The 16,929-nt window shown below is 39.7% G+C and overlaps 1 protein-coding gene across 2 annotated transcripts in view; it reads left to right on the top strand.

The window, feature by feature from the left end:
- Positions 1–16,929, top strand: part of LOC100888291 (receptor-type tyrosine-protein phosphatase F) — a 41,717-nt gene that overhangs the window by 12,781 nt on the left and 12,007 nt on the right. For both annotated transcript variants that reach the window (XM_030982787.1, XM_030982786.1), the window contains exons 4-7: positions 9,477–9,656; positions 12,664–12,774; positions 13,340–13,609; positions 14,209–14,502. In XM_030982787.1, coding sequence (XP_030838647.1) covers positions 9,477–9,656; positions 12,664–12,774; positions 13,340–13,609; positions 14,209–14,502 — 855 coding nt within the window. The remainder of the gene's footprint in view (positions 1–9,476; positions 9,657–12,663; positions 12,775–13,339; positions 13,610–14,208; positions 14,503–16,929) is intronic.

The raw sequence follows: 16,929 nt of genomic DNA, 5'->3' as shown, positions 1-16,929 counted from the left end.
AAATCGAACCTAATTGACATGTAGCCTTTTAGCGCCACTATAAGCATGCACTCACGTTGGCCACCATTAACCCTTACTGTACTGGGCTATTTTGAGTACCCTCTGACTGGGGGGGGGGGGGGGGGGGGGGGGCCTGAGAGGCCCCCCCCCCCCCTATGATCTCAGCAGTCGAATGTCCGATGAACACGAAAATTTGCATATTTGTAGATATTTACGTAAGGAACAAGATGGTATAATTACTTTTTTCCTAATATGCAAATTTTTGTCGATATAGCCTAATTAATTATGCAAAATGCTAATTTTATGCATTTTACAGAAAACTCTACATATTTGTCCGTAGACTTGTGAAGAATCTTGAAAATGTATTGAATAAATGTTTCCTTCATCTCAAATTCATGAGGTTTCATTATTTTTATGATATTTGAAAATACATAGGTTAATTTGCATAAATTATGAATACGCAAATTACGCATTCATGAATATCAAATCTGGAACTATATTTAGGGAACTAGAATCATAACAAAAATTGTCAGACTCCACTTTTTGAATGTTGAAACTCATTATTCATTTGAAACTTCTTTTCTAACACAAAATAGTTATTTGATGTAATTAATAATGATAATTTATGCAAATTTAATGCAATTTTCGACTATTTATTTTCTTATGTATTCTATTGTTTTTTTTAATTTCTTATTATATCTATTGTTTTATTTCTAATGTATTCTTTTGTTCTGGAATACATCAAGTTACTCTGAGAAACATATAAAAGCAATTTGATATCAATTCATATCTTCACATTTCTGCTTGTACATGAATGTATGCAATTATAGCATTTTTTTGATGACATGCGCATACTAATTGTTATGTAACACCTTACAGGTATATCCGATTTTGACGAAAATGGTATCAAAATGTGTGCAAGACGTGAGGGAAAAATGTCATGAAACGACAATTCAAAATTCCAAGCGGTTGCGGCGCGATCTCCGAAAATGTTGAGGGGGGGGGGGGGGCTCCCAGGCCCCCCCCCCAGTACAGTAAGGTTTAATATCTATTTTAAATATGGCTTCATTTGTGAGGGGAAAAGGTGTATTAAAAAAGGTGACAGAAACCTGTTTGCTCAGGGCAAACATGATGTAAGTTGGAGCAGATGAATATAAATGACTCATGAGAGTTAATCCTATTGTTACTGTAAAATTCTTTTATTCATATTTCAAATGATGTGGGTATATGAAAGAATGGCAGCTGCTGAGTTTGTCAATGTAGCAATACATTTTTAGGTACCCCATTGGGAGGAAACTTTTTATTCCCACACAACTTTAAATTGTCTCTTTCAGCCCTTCTATATTCATAAAGCATAGAACCTTTCTTCAATGCGCAGATGGTGTTGAGTTTGATGATGCTCTCATGTTTGGTTAATAATTAGTCGTCCTTTTTCTATTTTAGTTCTTTACATTTCACTGCCCATTTTCAATTGTGATCCCAACCTGATCTCCACTATAAGAATATCATGCAGTTGAATAACGTTGAGTAGTAAGACAAAAAGATTACACATTTTAGTTAGGATATCCATGCAACACTTAAACAGAATTGGCTATGGGCAAATTTTATAATGAATACTGGAACAGTCCTCCAAGTTTTCTTGAAACAAACAAATTTTTAGTAGATCTTCCAGAAAGAACAAAATATCAGCATTCAGACATCCTATTTTGTTCAGGGGCGATGATGGTTGAGAGGGGAGGGATGCTTTTGATGGAATGTTTTTGCCTATTTGATATGGTGTACATTGCGTGATATGAAGGTTTGCGGTACGTAGGGCTGCAGGGACAAAATTGATTTCTCCATTGATGGTGCTGAGCATGAAATTGGGTTATTCAAATGGTGGTCTAGTTTCTTAGGGTCTATATTGTGTACTGAAAATAGCATTCAGTTTGTGAGAGAGAACCAGGATTAATACGAAAGGAGAAGTTAGTATTTTCCTTTTCTAATATCTTGTTTGTGTTGCGTAGGCCTACTGTTAAAGGTAAAGACCAGTATTGGAAACGCCCCAATTTCAAAAAATGAAATGGAAGCTCTCGTTACCAATCATGTGAAAGAATATGTTTTGACTAATACATGATGATAAAAAATTTGCCGGGAAACCGCCTACTAATTCATATATTTAGTAAATTTGTTTCTCTCATGGTCTGTGAGAGATATAGGGTAGTCCCATATACATCTTTCTGTGTATAGTGCTTGTAACTGTACGAAGAATGGGCCAAATTTCTTATCATTTTGATGATTCCAGAACCTTGCAGATGCTAGATGCTAGATGATCAACCTTTTCTGATCGATTCCACGACGTTTCTTTCACAATCCAATCGCATGACCATAACTGGTCTTTACCTTTAATGTGATGATTTTGTTGTTGCTGTTTTGTTTTTTTTTTGGGGGGGGGGGGTGTATTGAATTTCATGAGAAAAAAATTGTGAGTCTTTCAATGGGACAGGCTCTCTATCTCTTCCTTGCCTCCTCCCAATATCTCTCTTCTCTCTCTTTCGCTCTCTCTCTCTCTCTCTCTCTCTTTCTCTTTCTCTGGTCACATTTTGGATATAGTTATTATGAACAAACTTGTTTACTACAATGCCTGTTTACCAAAGCAGACACAACACTGGTGCCACGCTGGTCCTTTGTTAACTCACAAGATATTGATAGATGAATCACCATGGAAAACACAATTGGTGTCTGTTTTCGCAGTACTTATTAACATTGAGGACCATGATACTCAAAAGAAAAAAATGGAAATGGGATGTGATTGAGCAGATAGTTGCATGGTTCATCAACGGAGCAGATTGAAGGCATCCAAGGCGGAAAAACATGTTTTTAATGGGGAGTCACGCCGGGTGAACCAAAGAAAGCATACGAGTGATTGAAACACCTCTCAATGTCGTGTGATATGTCTCCTTCATTCAAAATTCGTCTCTTAAATTTAAAGATTTAGAGTTCAGTTCAATCAGGCAACTTTTATGACAAGATTGAAAATCAATTATAGAAGTAGATTTTATTCAAAATATTGAAGATGGGGTTTAGGCCTATACATGCATTTGATGACATGATTATGTGACAAACCTTGCCATTTGAAATTAATTCAATTTTAATTCATGACTGGATATTCGATTTGCAATATTTTGTTCTTAAACTTATAGGCCTACAGTTTCCTTTAAGTTGAAAATATTTGGAAATTCTAATGAATAATCATTTTGCAATTGTCACCATTTGGCACTAAACACACTTTTCTATTGTAAAAACCCTCTCTCGGTGAAACCAATGTAGTTGCATAACCAAAAACTCAAGGGTTTGTAGTATTGAAACCAACCTCAATGGTTGTCAACTTTTGATTGACATTTAGGGAAATTTGCAACTAAATGGCACTGGCATGAAAATACATACCCCCCTCACAGTTGAGACTAAATTAAATCAAAAACAAAATAATAAAATAATAAAAATAAAAACAAAAAAAATATATATATATATCTAAGCAAATATTGTGTCATTAGAACCCATTCAGTTGTAACTGATGTGGAACAATTACTGTTACTCAAAGCAGTGGCAATTCGCTTGTGATTGCCGTGTCAGATTTTTAACCTGTCAAAAAATTTGCCACGGCAGTCACAGTGTGGATGAGAAACCTAGTAGGCCGTAGTAAAACGGGGTGAACCTAACACAACGTGACAGTCCTTAATAGGCCGTAACAAAACTTGGAGGTGGTCCGTAGTGGGACGGAAGCCCGCACATTCCCCGGCATCTTACGGTCTTTTCAAGTTTTGTTACGTTCTGCCACGTTAAGTCCACGTTTTGTGGTTGCTGCGCATTTTCTCCCGTTTTGCCACGTTTTGCCAAGGTTTGCCCCGGTTTTCACGGCAGGCCAGGGTGTATAGTAGCCGTTTTGTCGCGTTTAATCACGGTGCATCTCGGCGTCTGACGGTTAACGGGTGCGGCGCGTTGCGTTCTGACACGGCGCACACGGTCGGGAGGTAGTATAAAAGATGGGCGCGGCAGGAGCTTCATTAGAGTCTGAGCAATCGACGACACATTACTGCATCTACAATACACGAAGAAAGTAGGCCAAGCTATGCCCCCGAAGACGCCAAGACGTTCCAAACCGTAGTGCGCCTTGGAGCCTCCGGGACTCAGCAGCCCCTTTCTCCGCACGGCCCGTCACGGATACCATGAAAGACCGTGAGAAAACTTGACAAGACCTAACAAAACTTGAATACAGAGAAAAAATATTGCCAAAATCCCGCGGCGCACTACGTTTCGGGCAAATGGGGCTGTCGTGGCCGCCGGGAACATAGTGTAAACGTAGCGTTATAGACAGTTCTGTACTGTTATTCTTTTACTTTTTATTTTTATTTTAACGCATACTGCATACACGTACACGCAGTGGCCGCCTGGCCTGCATAAATGCATGCTCCTGTCGGTGCAGTGCCTACAAAGCATATCATTTAGTAACACGGGGAAGGCCTAACCCGCTGCATCATGCATTTGCTACACCACATTTGGTGAGTTGATCGTTATCTGCTGTGTATCTCCTTGATTATACAGTGCTCCTGCCCAGATAACAAAATGTTGTGGGGCCTATCTTGGTTTAACTGGACCTGTTGTACCATTTGGCACAACTTTCAACCAGTCAAATACACTTACCAGACTTAATTAGTAAGTTATGTAGCACTTGTACTAATTAATTTTGCCAATGGCAACAACACATCGTCTAAAAATTCCAAAGTAAAGGCATTGGTATTAAGAAGACATGGTTAATTTGCTGTGAACGAGATATTTCCATGTACTTGTAATTTATTTAATTGGTTTTAGTTCATAGTTAGTGTTTTTTCCTAATTCTTGTTTAATTAAATGTAATTTATACAAAGTAGTGAAATGTCCTAATAATTAGCAATTTTCATTTTGTAGTATTTTGGAAATGAATTGTATATAACTAAATCATCAGTAATTAGGAAATATCCTGTAAATTCAGATAAATTGTAAAAAAAACATTGATGTGCACGCACCCCATATTCATTATGCAAATTATGGGAATATTTGTGGGTTTTGGGTGGGAAGGCCTATCTGGTATACATCTGGTTTTTAGCTGGGCCCGGCCGATGCTCGATGTCCAATTTTCACCACCAAAAAACCCACATGGGCCCGCACGGTGTTGGTATATGGGTTTTGTGTTGGAATGCCAAAATGTTTTTTTATCGGCCACGTAGGCTCCATATACTTGTGGGTTCTGTGTAGGAAGGCCCATCTGGTATACATCTGTGTTTTTAGCTCGGCCCAGCCGATATTCGACGTGCGATTTTCACCACCAAAAACCCACATGGGGCCCATATGCTTATTCCAAATGTACGCGTCCAGAGTCCCATGCTTGGTCCCATGCTTGGTCCCATGCCAACAGCGCGCGCGCCTGTTACGTACGTACGTCGCGTGTGTATGTGGTGTGCAAAGGTGGTGTCGATCGCGAGCTGAGAGCTAGATGGAGAGAGTTAAGTTCAAATTTCCTTTGTCGATTATTTCGTCAAAAAGAGGTTTTTTAGCTGAAAATCAAAAACGAACTACAACTAATTGTAGTGGACAGAACTTGTTTGTGCTCGCGTCCAAAATTTGTGGCCCCCAAAGCGTATTTCGACTCTTTTTGGAATTAACAAAAAGTTAAACTTAAAGTCATCTTTTAACAATGTTAAATCTGAGATGCATGGCCCTACGTGTTATCAGTGTCTGTGATATGGTGCCTAATATTGAAGCCCTAAAAAAATTGCTCTTCAAAATGATCATGAAGTGCCTCAAAAAATTAAAATATCTTTGAGTGACCGATTTTACCATACTCATTTTCCCCAATATACTGTAGGCCTAGTGCTATAAAAACCGTTCGGAAAACGAAAAATGAAATTTCGATTTCCAATTATAAATATCTTGATAATCAGACAGGCGATCGGCTTGTAAAAGTCATGGGATTCCTGACTGACCTAAATTAGGTTTATAATTATGATTGCAGCATGAGCTAAATCCAGGATTTTGTTTCAGAATCTGAGGCAATGTTACCGAGTCACTTTAAGCCTATAGGCTAAGCCAGGCTTAAGCTAACCCTAAGGCCTTATAGCCAGCCCCACGCTAGGCCCAAGGGAAGCCCAAGCTATTTTGGCGTTCCCATGCAGGCCCAGAAGCCCATATAGGCTCTAATTTCTTTATTATTCAATCAACCACTTTCATATTTGGCACATGGTCATGTGTCAAGCAGGTCAAGCTCTGCAATCATAAACATATTTAGACTTGAGGTCAGAATATAGAATTTTTAAAGCTTTTTTTGCTAAGTGGTAAACCGTAATGCTGTATTAAACTAACCTTGATAATCGGATCGGTTAATTGGATCGGCTGAGCTCAGTCCCATGTGCTTAATTTGGCGTTACCTTTCAGAACTAACCAATGAGGCTCTATTAAATAAAGAGAAAAAATATAATTGCTTAATAAAAGTATAATAAAAACAAACTACAACTTTTGATTAGTGTACGTAGCCATGGGAGGGAATTAGGGGGTCCGAGGGGTGCTTGCTTAATAACGTGAAAAGAAAAACAAACTCTCTTCTACTTCTACTTCTACGACGATACTCAGCAGGATCCATAAGTCAGGATGTAGTGCTGAGGAATAAACTATCTAGTTCTTGGTCTAGATGCTGGGTGGAAGCGCTCCCTTGAAGCCCTCCAGTAAAGAAGCGTCAAGGGTGATCTCCGAAAGTGAATTCCATGCAGTTACTGTCCGAGGGAAAAATGAGTTCCTGTAGACTTGGGTGCGGGATGGGATAGCCAGCAACTTCTTTGAGTGATACTGTCGTGTGTTGCTGGCAATCATGGGTGCTGTGTAATGGTGTGCATTGATGGCTACTTTGTTGTTTTGGATCTTGTACATGAGGTGGAGGCTTACAGCATGTTTTCTCCTCTCGAGACTCTCCCATTTCAGATGTTGAATCATAGCCGAGACACTTGTCATACGACGATATCTCTGGAGGGTGAATCTTGCTGCTCGCCTTTGTACTGCCTCGATTTGGGATATATGCTTGTTTGTGTGAGGGTTCTAGACCGAGCAACAGTATTCCAGATGAGGTCTAACAAGAGAGAAGTAGGCTTGCTGGCGGATCTTTTGTGAGGTTTTGCGGAGATTTCTGCTGACTAGTCCCAGCATCTGATTGGCTCGGGATGTGATGTTGTTCATATAGCCTTGGATGAGAAAGTCAGTCCTAGAAACCGGAGATCTGTTACCAACGCGAGAGGAGTGTCTCCTAGCGTGTATGTCGTGGTGATGGCTTTCCGACGTAGGGAGAATGTGATGTGGTAGCATTTCTCGGTGTTGAATTTCATCTGCCATGTGTTAGCCCATGAATGCAGCCTGTTGAGATCTTGTTGTAGGGCTTGGCTATCAGTGACATCAGTGATCGGACGGTATAGAAGACAATCATCAGCAAAGAGTCGGATTTTGGAAGAGATCCCATTTACTAAGTCATTGATGAAGGATATAAACAAGTGGGCCGAGAACTGTGCCCTGCGGTACCCCAGAGGTGACTGGAACCCATTCAGATGACTCTCCATCTACAACAACACATTGTAACCTTTTAGTTAGGAACACTCTGATCCATCTGATAAGGTTTTCATGGATCCCATAGTGATGGAGCTTATGGAGGAGGCGGTTATGGGGTACACGGTCAAAGGCTTTGGAGAAGTCTAATGCAACTGCATTAACTTGCCCTTTCTGGTCTAGAGAGTGTGCAACATCTTGAGATGTAATGATCAGCTGGGTCTCACATGAATGGCCAGGACGAAAGCCATGCTGAACATCATTGAGAACATTATTTTCATCATATTGATCCCTGATATTGCTGAAAATGACATGTTCGAGCAGAGTTTACTGCAGATGGACGTGATTGATACAGGGCGGTAGTTGGAGGCCTTGCTCCTGTCTCCTTTCTTGAAGATTGGTGATATGTTTGCAAGACGCCAGTCAGATGGTACTGTTCCTGTATCTAGAGATTGTTGAAAGATAAAGGTCAGGATCGGTGCAATGTCTTCAGCAAAGAACTTCAAGATCCTTCCTGGTATGCCATCTGGTCCTGTGGCTTTGCTAACATGTATAGCTTTCAGTAGCGTGACAATGCCTTCCACAGAGATTTTAATGCGATCCATCGGAGGAAATACGGGTTGTCTAAGATCTGGAATGTTCGAGTTATCCTCCAGTGTGAAAACTGATTGGAATTGGTCGTTCAGTGCAGTTGCTTTCCCCATACTGTTGGATACAAGCGTTTCACCACACTTGAGGGATCCAACTCCAGATGACTCTTGCTTTCTGGATTTGGTGAACTTCCAGAATGCTTTGTTGTTCTTGTCATCAGGAGAGAATATCTTGTTTTGATAAGTCCAGTAGTTATGACGAAGTTGAGATCTTAATTCTTTCTGATAATTCTTGTACTTAAGCCAATCATCTGGTGTTTTTGAAGCTTTAGCTTTATTGTACAGTCTTTGTTTTCTTCTGACTCCTCTCTTTATGGTGTTTGTGATCCAGGGACTGGTTCTTTTCTTTCCAGACACCTTTGTTGGTATGTAACTCTCCATTAGGTCTCCAATCTCTGTTTTGAAGTCATCCCAGTTCTGCTGTCCTGTTCTAGGTTCTTGGCTGCTACGTAGAAAAGAAGACTGAAACTTGTGAATGGCGTAGGCATTAGGGAAGACAATGGGGGGAGGGGGTTGCTTGCCTAATACCGGTTCTATATTATAAAAAGCAATTAAAAGAGTGCACGTAATCTTAACAATATTTTTTTACATGATTTTTGTTTACAGAATGATATTTCAGCATCATCACTTTATTCCTAGCGGGAGTAATATTTCCAAGATATGTACAAAATCAGTGTGTTTGTTCTTTTTTGTTTGTCCATTTTTATCTCGCCTGCGTAGCAAAAAAGCGAGACGTATAGGCTAGGCGACGCTTTTCCGGTGGCGGCGGCGGCGGCGGCGGCGTCAACATCAAAAACTTAACCAAGGTTAAGTTTTTGAATTTTTAATATAATTTTGAAAGTATATGTTCTTATTCAATGAAACTTGAACTAAAGGGTTATCAAGTATCCCCAACCATGTGAGCAGAATATCATGTCACAAAGTCAAGGTCAAAGGTCATTTCAGGTCAACAAATTTAGAATATGTTGTGGCATCAGGTTAAGATTTTGAATTTTTATCATCATTTTGAAAGTATAATTTTGATTATATTCAGAGGATTTCATTTTTGGCGGCCTGCTTATGGGCCACCCTGCCTTTAAATAATGTCCCAACCTCAATTGTTCATCATATCAAATTGCGTAATGCAGGCGAGACCGCCAAGAGCGTTTCCCTTGTTTTATTTTATTGACCATAGCTTTGTTTTTCTCCTCTCTTTATCTTTCTCTCTACTTCATTTAATTTCTGCAGCTGACAGTCTTCCAGCGGGCTATCCCGAGATCACGTTCAACCCGAGACGTTACACAGTGTTGGTGAACGACCGACCGGCGACCATCTACTGTGGAGCCACCGGCAACCCTGAGCCTGAGATCCTGTGGTTCAAGGAATTTGTACCCATCGAAACTAATGACAGGATCTCCATAACGGATTGTAAGTTGTAATATGTGACCAATAATTTTGTTTTAAAGAATGGAAGAGGAAGAGAGAAATGAAGATGTGATAATCATTTGCATAAAATCTTTCATAATTCAGTGATGAGACAATGCAGCTGATAACGAATTAAAAGTCGTTTGCACAAATTGGGGGTCAAGATAAACTCAACGTTTCAGTTGATAGATGTAATGGAAGGTCACCTGCTTCATACAGTATATTGAATTGTAAAACTTCATATTGATAATCTTTAGAAATGAAATAAAAAATTATTTTAAAAAAGAAGATTTTGAGGATACCAAATACTACAAAATATTTCATTATAGAGAGATAGGATGTTATGATAGAGATAAGAGCCCATGTTTTCCTCCAGGGGTTTCTTTTATTTAAAAGAAAATTGCTTTCAATAGGAAAGTGTGATGTATCTTGATCAATGTAAATCCATATCAATGTATGTAATGGCGCCACCTACTGGTATATGTTTATGCCAGACAAAGTTATGTAATGAGCCTACAGGGCCACTGTGAAACCCCTCTAATAAAGATCACTCCTAGTCTGAAACTTATCCGTGTCGGACGTGTATCATTTGTCTTGCCTCCAAGATATCACAGAAAGAATATATGCTCCCATGCTATTGCTGTAGATCTTGAACCAGAGTCAACATGAGCCCTGTTGTATTTAGAAAACTGGATTGTATACAGCAATGTAAATGCAAGTTTGGCTTCTTTTTAAATGAAGTTCATCTCAAGTCCCAAGCCCTGTAAATGGTCTTGAGCCTGAAAAGCACAGGGCTTGAAAACTCTTCTTAAATCTCTACGGTCTTTCTGTATAAATGTATAGTGAAGAGATATCGACTGCTTTGAGAGGCCTGGCTGTTTTATAGGCTCAAGCGAACGTGCGCACATCTTGCCATGTTATGTTTTTTCTGTTTTTCCTGATCTTGTAGTAATTTTTCTGACTGTCTGTTACCTTTGTTTAGCAAGTGCTTAGCTCTCGTCAAAGAAAGCTCATTAGCATGAACAAAACCATGAGTCTACTATAGATTTGTCAGTTGCACTCTGCCCACACAAACTCATTGTAGCAAGAACAAGGTTTTAAAGATATTATGTCCCTTTTGCAGCCAACATCAAATTCTGTAGAACTTTGCAGGAATTATGAATATGTACTGTATGTTTTATCTGTGAAATTTAAACATTAGCTGTGTCCTAATATTCAAATTATGCAAGGAAACCCGTTTACTTGCTAGACTTCACTGTCAGACACTATTGAGTGACTGACTGGCTTTTTTCTTCTTTGGTAATAACATACATAAAATGAGCTGTAAAGGGTACATGAGCATTTGTCTACAATAACCCACTTCTTGTAATGGCCAAAATTAAACTGATTGAATCTTCGGCAGCACAAAAAGTACGACCATTCGGTACAATAGTCTGAAAATCGGACTATTACTTACCGACTTGGTAGCACTTAAGTCGATTCGACAACTAATAGTCGTTATTTTCCCACTTCAAGACATTTCCAAGCCCCCCTTCCCTTTTTTAGGGAAGTTGGAGGAAGCACTACTTTAAACAAACAGAACTTTGTCATTCCTCGCTCATTTTTCCTGATTGAGGTGTCATGTGAAAAGGCAGAAACTCAACTTTCTAGAAATGTGATTTTCTCCTTGAAATTCAGATACCGTCCGCCAAATGACTTTTTGGTTTCCTTTCTTTAAATTCGTTTTAATCACTCATGCATGAAATATGCATCATATGAGATGCAGCAAATGAAAGAGGAGGATCTAAGCTTTCCAAAAATGTGTCATTTATTAATTATAAATGTGACTAAGTTTTTTTTTAATGATAAAACATCGATAATTCTCGGTTTCGTTTTTTTCTGGAAGCAGAAGCATGAAGAAAATTACTTACAAAAGCAAAGATAGAAAGTATGAAAACCTGTCGACCACAACATTGAAGGTACTATGTCCCATTTGCAGGTCAAACAAATAAAAAGGTTAAATTCCAACTGCATCTGAAAGACAATACTTATTTAGAACTTCCCTCAAAACAAAGGGTTTGAAAATAGCTTTTTGTGGGAAAATAACGACCATTAGTTGTCGAATCGACATAAGTGATTGCAGTCACCTAAGTAATAGTCTGATTTTTCAGACTATTGTACCGAATGGTTGTACATGTTGTGCCATTACAAGTAGTGGGTTATTGATGTAGACAAATGCTCATGTACCACCGGGACAATTATCCTAAACGGTAGTTATCTTGGGGTAGTTATCCGGGGGTAGTTGTCCTTGGGGGTAGTCGTCCTAGAGGGTGGTTGCCCTAGGGGGTAGTTGACTGTGGGTGGTTATCCAGGGCAGTGGCGGATCCCCCCCCCCCCCCACTGAGCGACTTTTTGGCCGGTGCAATTTTCAAATTTTTGGGAGCAAAAAATTTTTTTTTTAAATAGTGCTCACTACACCCCCCCCCCCCCCCACTGAGCGACTTTTCGGCCGGCGCGTTTTTCAAATTTTCGGGAGCAAAAAAAAAAGAAGAAAGTTGGGCCCCCTCCCCTATGAAATCCTGGATCCGCGCCTGATCTGGGGGTGGATGTCCAGTGGGTAGGTGTCCGGATACGACCTGTTACAACTCATTTTATGTATGTTATTTACCAAAGGAAAACAGATTTCAGTCAGTCACTCATAGTGTCTGACAGGGTAGTCTAGAAAGTAAACGGATTTCCTTGCATAATTTGAATACCAGCACACAGTTAACATTTAAATTTCACAGATAGGAAATACATGACATATACATAATTCCTGCAAAGTTCTACAGAATTTGATGCAAATTTAAGGGAGTATCTTTAAGGTGAAAAACATCAGCTAATATTTTACCTATTTCTTTATTCTAAAGCAACGTATGGAATTGTATCTTCCTGTTTTGTTGTAGAGCTGCAAGTATATGTAAATCTTGAACAATCAATCAATCAAACTATTTTTTGTTTTTGTTCCTCCTCTTTCTTTTGCTACTACCAGCGGGCCTTCAGTTTTCCAGAGCTCTGCCGTCTGACCAGGGTCGCTATGAGTGTGCCGCGAAGAACTCTCTGGGAACACGCTACTCTGTGGAGGCTCAAGTCTATGTCAAACGTAAGTTCAGCCACCAAATGATTCTTTTTCTTCTTCTTTTTTGATTACAAATATTAGTTATTAAAATATATAAGAATCAAGTCAGGCATAAGAGTGTAGAGAACCCACTTGTATGCTTGCCTACAGCCATAAAGGTGTGAAGTTTTTAAATCTCCTTTGCCCAATTGATGTAGCATACCTTTTCATGATGTATCTGTGGAAGAATGAGGAAAGGACTGTGTTGTGTTGATCGCAGGCATGGAAGCCCTAAAGATTTAACCCCATAAATGGTACAATCAGCGTAAAGATTTCCATATACTTTGTTTATTTACATCATTAAAGTAGTTATAGAAATGGAGTGTTGTATCTTGATGCTTATAATCTGCTTAAAATTTCTTTCATTCATCAAATTTATTTTTCCAGTCTTTATCTTGATACTGGATTGAATCATCCTCTTTCCTATGTTGGGAGATACAACTTGCACTTGTAAACTATGTACTCTTTTTGTGCATCATTGAGTTACATTAAGAAGTGGTCTGTTGTCTTTGATACAGTGTACTAATTACCATTCTTGTCCTACCCTCAGATCTTCAAGTGGAGCCTCGCTTTACCATCCTGCCTGTGAACCAGGAGGTGGTACCAGGAGGCAGCGTCAACCTGACCTGTGCTGCCTACGGCTCCCCGATGCCTAGGGTACGGTGGATGAAAGCAGATATGGACCTGGACGACATGGACGGTCTCCCAATCGGGCGCAACGTCCTGCAGCTGAGGGACATCTACGAGTCGGGCAACTACACCTGTGTAGCAACCAGCTTGCTGGGGACCATAGATACCTTAGCTAGAGTCACTGTGAGAAGTGAGTTTCGGGAACATTTTATTGCATGACTTACAGCTGAAGAATCGGTAGAATAGTGTGAATATAGCAACATATGCCCTGCTCCTGTTTTTTGCCAGGAACCGATGTTTCTGGTGCAAAGCAGAACTTCCAATAAATTAGAATATTCAGGGTGTATGCCTCTTGTCGATATGCCTATGCATCCACCAAACAGTGATATAGTGGTGACCTGGGATGCCTAGATGAAGTCTCGTAGGAAAACCATAGGTTATTATTTTGCAGCATAAAGACTCTGTGTTACGGCCAATATTGAAATATTGCAAATCCTATGGCCAAATTCTGTCTAGACTGTTTCAATCTGGTATTAATTCTTTTATAGTGAAGGCTCAGACATAATAAAATTCAATAAAATCTTTAAGTGCATCTTCAAAGTTTTGTTGAAGACGCGCTTGTTTTAAGGAGCTTTTGAATAGTTTTTATTGTGTGTCTATAAAGTTAGCACTGTTGGGAGTTTTGTTATCATCATAGCGCAGTAGAGTATATTTGTATATAGCTGCGCTATATAAATTGATCAATTATTATTGTTTATTCAATCAAATTGTTTGACTCTTCCACCCCAGCACCCCCTAGCGTACCCAACTCACCGGTGGTGACCGGCTACACCTCCTCCTCCTTGACCGTGGAGTGGAGCACCCTGCCCAGTGACACGGTCACCTCCCACGTCGTGGAATACAAGCGCAGCCGATCGGGCGGCTCCTTCACCGAAGTGGAGATACCTTATTCCGAGCAAGACACTTCCTTCACCATAGAAGGCCTTCTGCCGTATACAGAGTATGCCGTACGCCTCCTCGCAGTCAACACCATCGGGAGGAGCAACCCGAGTGCTGAAGCCACTGCCATGACAGGAGAAGATGGTAACAAGTTTACAATGATTTTGAACTTGTATTCATTCAATACTGAAGTCCAAAATATTTTAAAATCGGTTTCGGGTGTATTCAGTTGCATCTTTTGGCATAGTATTTTTTCTGACATTAAAGATAACCTCCAGTTCTGGTAAAAAAGAGAAAATTAATTCTCACAGAATCAAACAAAACTTACACTGAATGTTCAAGATTACAAATAAATGACATGTGCCAAACAATTTTGGAAGAAAATGTATACTGGCTAAGTAATGAGCATAGAAAGACAAGGAAATCAAGGTAGTACTAGCCCCGACACCATGTGTGTTGTCCCATATATAGCTTTCTGTGTACAGTGCTTGTTACTTTACCAAGACTCGGTCAAATTTATTATGATTTTGATGACTCCAGAACCTTGCAGTGCACACCAATACTTACATGCTACATGATCAACTGTTTCTGATCCTTTCCACACCTTTTCTTTCACAATGCAATCGCATTACCAGTACTAAAGTTTATCTTTAACTCTTTACTTGCTTTCGTTGTGTAATAGCACCAACAAAAAATGGACAGCCAATGTAGTCCTTTATCACACGTACAGTGATATGTACCGAAATACTGATGCAATGGCAGTCTGTGGTTCCAACTGCAGCAGATAAACAGTTATGAAAACTAGCTAGGAAACAGTGGGTCCTAATCATTGAGGAATTGAGCTGCACCGAAACACAGTCGCGCAATCCAAATCTTTCATTGCGCACAATTTTGACATCGCCATGACTGAAACAACAGGAAGACCATGGTTTTTTATGTCACATAAGCTAAGGATTATGGCTGGCTTATGTTGGCTTGCCAAAGTACAAAACTTGTATGTGATCGGAATATGAATTCAGCCATTTTAATAAGGCAAGCTAACTATTTTTAAAGCCAAGTACATTGGTGACTTCATCCAGGTGTTAAATTGAATACCTTCCAGGGGGCCCCTGCATTGATCAAAGGCCCGTGATTGATCACAAGTTCTAGTAAATCTCTCCTCTGACTTCCGAGTAATGTTTCATATGTTTATTGGGATGCACATGAGACCTTGAGGCTTGTGTTGACTGATGACAGGAAGAACAATACGTTTGAATGTGCATTAAAACCTATGATTGATTGTAATGCTTTCTGCAATGGACCCTGACTGTTATGTAAACAATTCTACCTTTTGTATGTATATCATTCAAACTGTTATAAGATTATATCGATAAAGTTGAAAAGAAAAGAATTCATATGAAAAACTTTTAGCCCTAAACGTGCATAAAAGAATACCAGCACTAAACAACCGCTTTCACGAAGAGATACCGCTCGAGTGCACTCTTGCGTGAAAGTACACTGATCGGACTAGTCCAATGCGGCAAAGCGGGGGTGCGAGCGCTTGCTCTTGTTGACTACTTACTAACACTAAGAAACTGAATTATTAATGAAACTCACCTATAGTTACAAAAAATGCAAAATGACGATAGACTACACCAGCAGAAGCATGCCATCACACCGTAGACGAAATCGAACTCCTTCCCTCTGCCACTGATTATACTGACTAATTCCCTATAGTCGGAGTGCAATAGCCCATTTGGGTACACGTGTATACACATTAATAGAACAAGATTCCAAACAATCATGGTGGTATCCGAGAGTTTGAGCGCAACGCACACACTCTGTACGCACCACGTTAATTGCAAGTGTAGCTATACTGTTTTTTGTTCGTACGGGCGCACTCGTCAAGCGTAGCTAGCGCCTAACTATCCCAGCCACCTTGATTTATTATAACAAAGCTACTTTTTATTGGTTGAAAAAGTGCTACTGTTTCCTCTCCACGAATGGAAACAATCGTTATATCAACGTAAATGTGAGACGTAAAGGTTTCTGAATCCGTCCGAAGATTTGTTTATACGTCACTCGTGTGAGATGCCGACTGGTTGGCAGTGCGTAAAAAAGGGGAAAAACAGTGCAATCTCCATAGGCAGGCTGAAAAAAAATCAAAACTTTTAGGGGAAAATGGCTACCTTTTCCCCTGAAAGAATAATCACAAATTTAGTAGGGACTTTTAGATTTACAAGACGAGAACGTGGACCACCACGTGTGACATCCTTTTAAGGTAATGTGACGTCCTTTTAAGGCACTGCCGGGCACGGCCCAGTGCCTTAACACAATTTCACACGCGGCAGTCCACGCTCTCGTCGTGTAAATCTAAAAGTCCCTATTATCATTTTTAAGACGACATTTCAAATAATAATACTGTTTATATCTTCAAACACGTCATGCTACTTGTCTTTCTTAATGACTTACCCTGATCCCATCTTTTGAGAGCCAGTAGGGCATTACATTCTGCAGAATTAATAAAGTTTAAGCCCTTCTTGCCAACTCAGAAAACTTACAAACTCACCTTTACTCTCTCTCTCTCCCTCT

Source organism: Strongylocentrotus purpuratus, unplaced genomic scaffold (genome assembly GCF_000002235.5).
Source record: "Strongylocentrotus purpuratus isolate Spur 01 unplaced genomic scaffold, Spur_5.0 spur5_scaffold_13, whole genome shotgun sequence".
NCBI classification, from domain to species: domain Eukaryota; kingdom Metazoa; phylum Echinodermata; class Echinoidea; order Camarodonta; family Strongylocentrotidae; genus Strongylocentrotus; species Strongylocentrotus purpuratus.
The sequence above is the reverse complement of the archived record's forward strand: the minus strand, read 5'-3'. Positions and strand labels throughout refer to the sequence as shown.